Source organism: Perkinsus marinus (assembly GCF_000006405.1).
Source record: "Perkinsus marinus ATCC 50983 genomic scaffold scf_1104296955314, whole genome shotgun sequence".
NCBI lineage: Eukaryota > Perkinsozoa > Perkinsida > Perkinsidae > Perkinsus > Perkinsus marinus.
The window spans coordinates 77,447-79,109 of NW_003207807.1; the positions used below are offsets into that span (position 1 = coordinate 77,447).

At 48.9% G+C, this 1,663-nt stretch overlaps 1 protein-coding gene across 1 annotated transcript in view; it reads right to left on the minus strand.

Annotated features, from left to right (window-relative positions):
* Positions 1 to 212: 212 nt before the first annotated feature.
* Positions 213 to 1,663, minus strand: part of Pmar_PMAR024049 (conserved hypothetical protein) — a gene marked incomplete at both ends in the record, with an annotated part of 5,029 nt that continues 3,578 nt past the window's right edge. Inside the window, 6 exons of the mRNA XM_002775783.1 lie at positions 213 to 420; positions 482 to 622; positions 860 to 1,011; positions 1,079 to 1,162; positions 1,302 to 1,378; positions 1,425 to 1,492. Of these exons, the coding sequence (XP_002775829.1) occupies positions 213 to 420; positions 482 to 622; positions 860 to 1,011; positions 1,079 to 1,162; positions 1,302 to 1,378; positions 1,425 to 1,492 (730 nt within the window). The remainder of the gene's footprint in view (positions 421 to 481; positions 623 to 859; positions 1,012 to 1,078; positions 1,163 to 1,301; positions 1,379 to 1,424; positions 1,493 to 1,663) is intronic.

Sequence of the window (1,663 nt, forward strand, 5' to 3'; positions counted from 1 at the left end):
TCTTAGCTTCACTTGAGTCACTGAGGTTATTAAACCGTACGCATATACACTCAAGTTGAACGTACATGCGCACGAGTTTCGGGTTCATGTAAGACTATGCATCCGATGTGAGACTCCCATGAAACTTCATTTCTATTCCAAGGGTATTAAGTGCAACGACGCGCTCCTATAACACTAAATTCCTCGCGTGATGGAGAGCATCAACATCAGCGTCAACCAATAGTCGATACTCCGACGCGAACACCAAGCAAAGCACGATGTATACAATCTAACGGAGACCTACGCATCTTAGAGAGATGGGTCCTCCAATCTTCGACCTTCGACTGAGACTCCCCACTCTTCCGTTCATTCGCATCGGGGCCATTCCTCGTCTCCTTCAGATTCTCCTCAACCTCCTTATTTCCAGACCGCGTCGGGGATCTGCCGCATACTTCCACATACTGCTCCACCATAGTCGCAAGAGTGGTCGCGAAAGAATTACCTGCGTTCATTAGGAGTTTTCTCCATGGTCGGAGCTTCCCTCGTTGGTGGTGATAAAGGCATGCCTCTGGCCGACGCGAATTTCTCTCTCAGCGCTTTACTGGTCTCCTTGATCTTAGCCCAACCTTGATGCTGCTTGCCACTACAATAGACCAAAGCATTCTCTGTCGTGATAACACTGTGCGATGAGAAAAGCACGATCATCCGGACCCCTCACTGTGGAGGACAAGCAGCTGGCAGGTCTAAATGCCTGAGACTCTCCGTAACACGACGACAGCCTCAAGAACACCACTGAGGAAGCAGCAAGCTTCCCCTTTGCCAGGTAAGAGTCGAGTATAGGTCACGAAGCAGATATTCGATGAAGGCCACCCAAAGCTACCGTGCATGCTCGTGATTCTCTAGAGTCATATGAGCGTCGTTCTCATTGAGGGTTACCAGACAGCCGCAAACGTCGCAAACTAGTTCAGTACGCGTCATATGGAGGTACTTCTCACCACTCAAGTCACGAATTTTATCATTTAGCGGCTCGATCTGAAATTACAAGAGTGGATTCTTCACGCGCCACAAAATTACCCCAACACTCATCATCATCTACTACCTGCGCCATTTTCTTTTCGGAGTCAATCAAGCGGCCTCTCTCCGCCAAACCCTCGGCCTCTTTGACCAGACCGTTGATTTTGCTCTGAAACCATCATCGTCAAACCACATTTCCCGAAACTCGTGCGAGAGGCCGATGCCCAAGGGCGAGAGGCGCTAGGACCATCCCAAACATATTCCCCGAATGGTCATCTACATGAAGACAGAACGGTAACCTATAGTACCCGCAGTTCATCGATTTTCGCCTTATTCTGGGCGGGAACCTCTATATCTGGTATTTCTGTGGCCACTCTAGCCTTCCCTGAACATCTTTGCATGAACAATCTTCTGCCGATCACAACACCTACCTCTGCGGATCTTCTGGGCCAACTGGGTCTCCATGTACTCGCAATAGCTCAGTAATTTACGTTCATACCTGCAACCCTCACTCTGCAGGTCGCCTATACGCCATTTCAAACCTATCAATGATTTCCTTCTTTTCCCTGCTATCCTCCATCTGGTCAAACCGGAATTTAGTATACTCACAATGTTCCTTCCCACAGGACCCCATATAGGCTCGAGTATTCACAAAGAGCTCATTAGGACT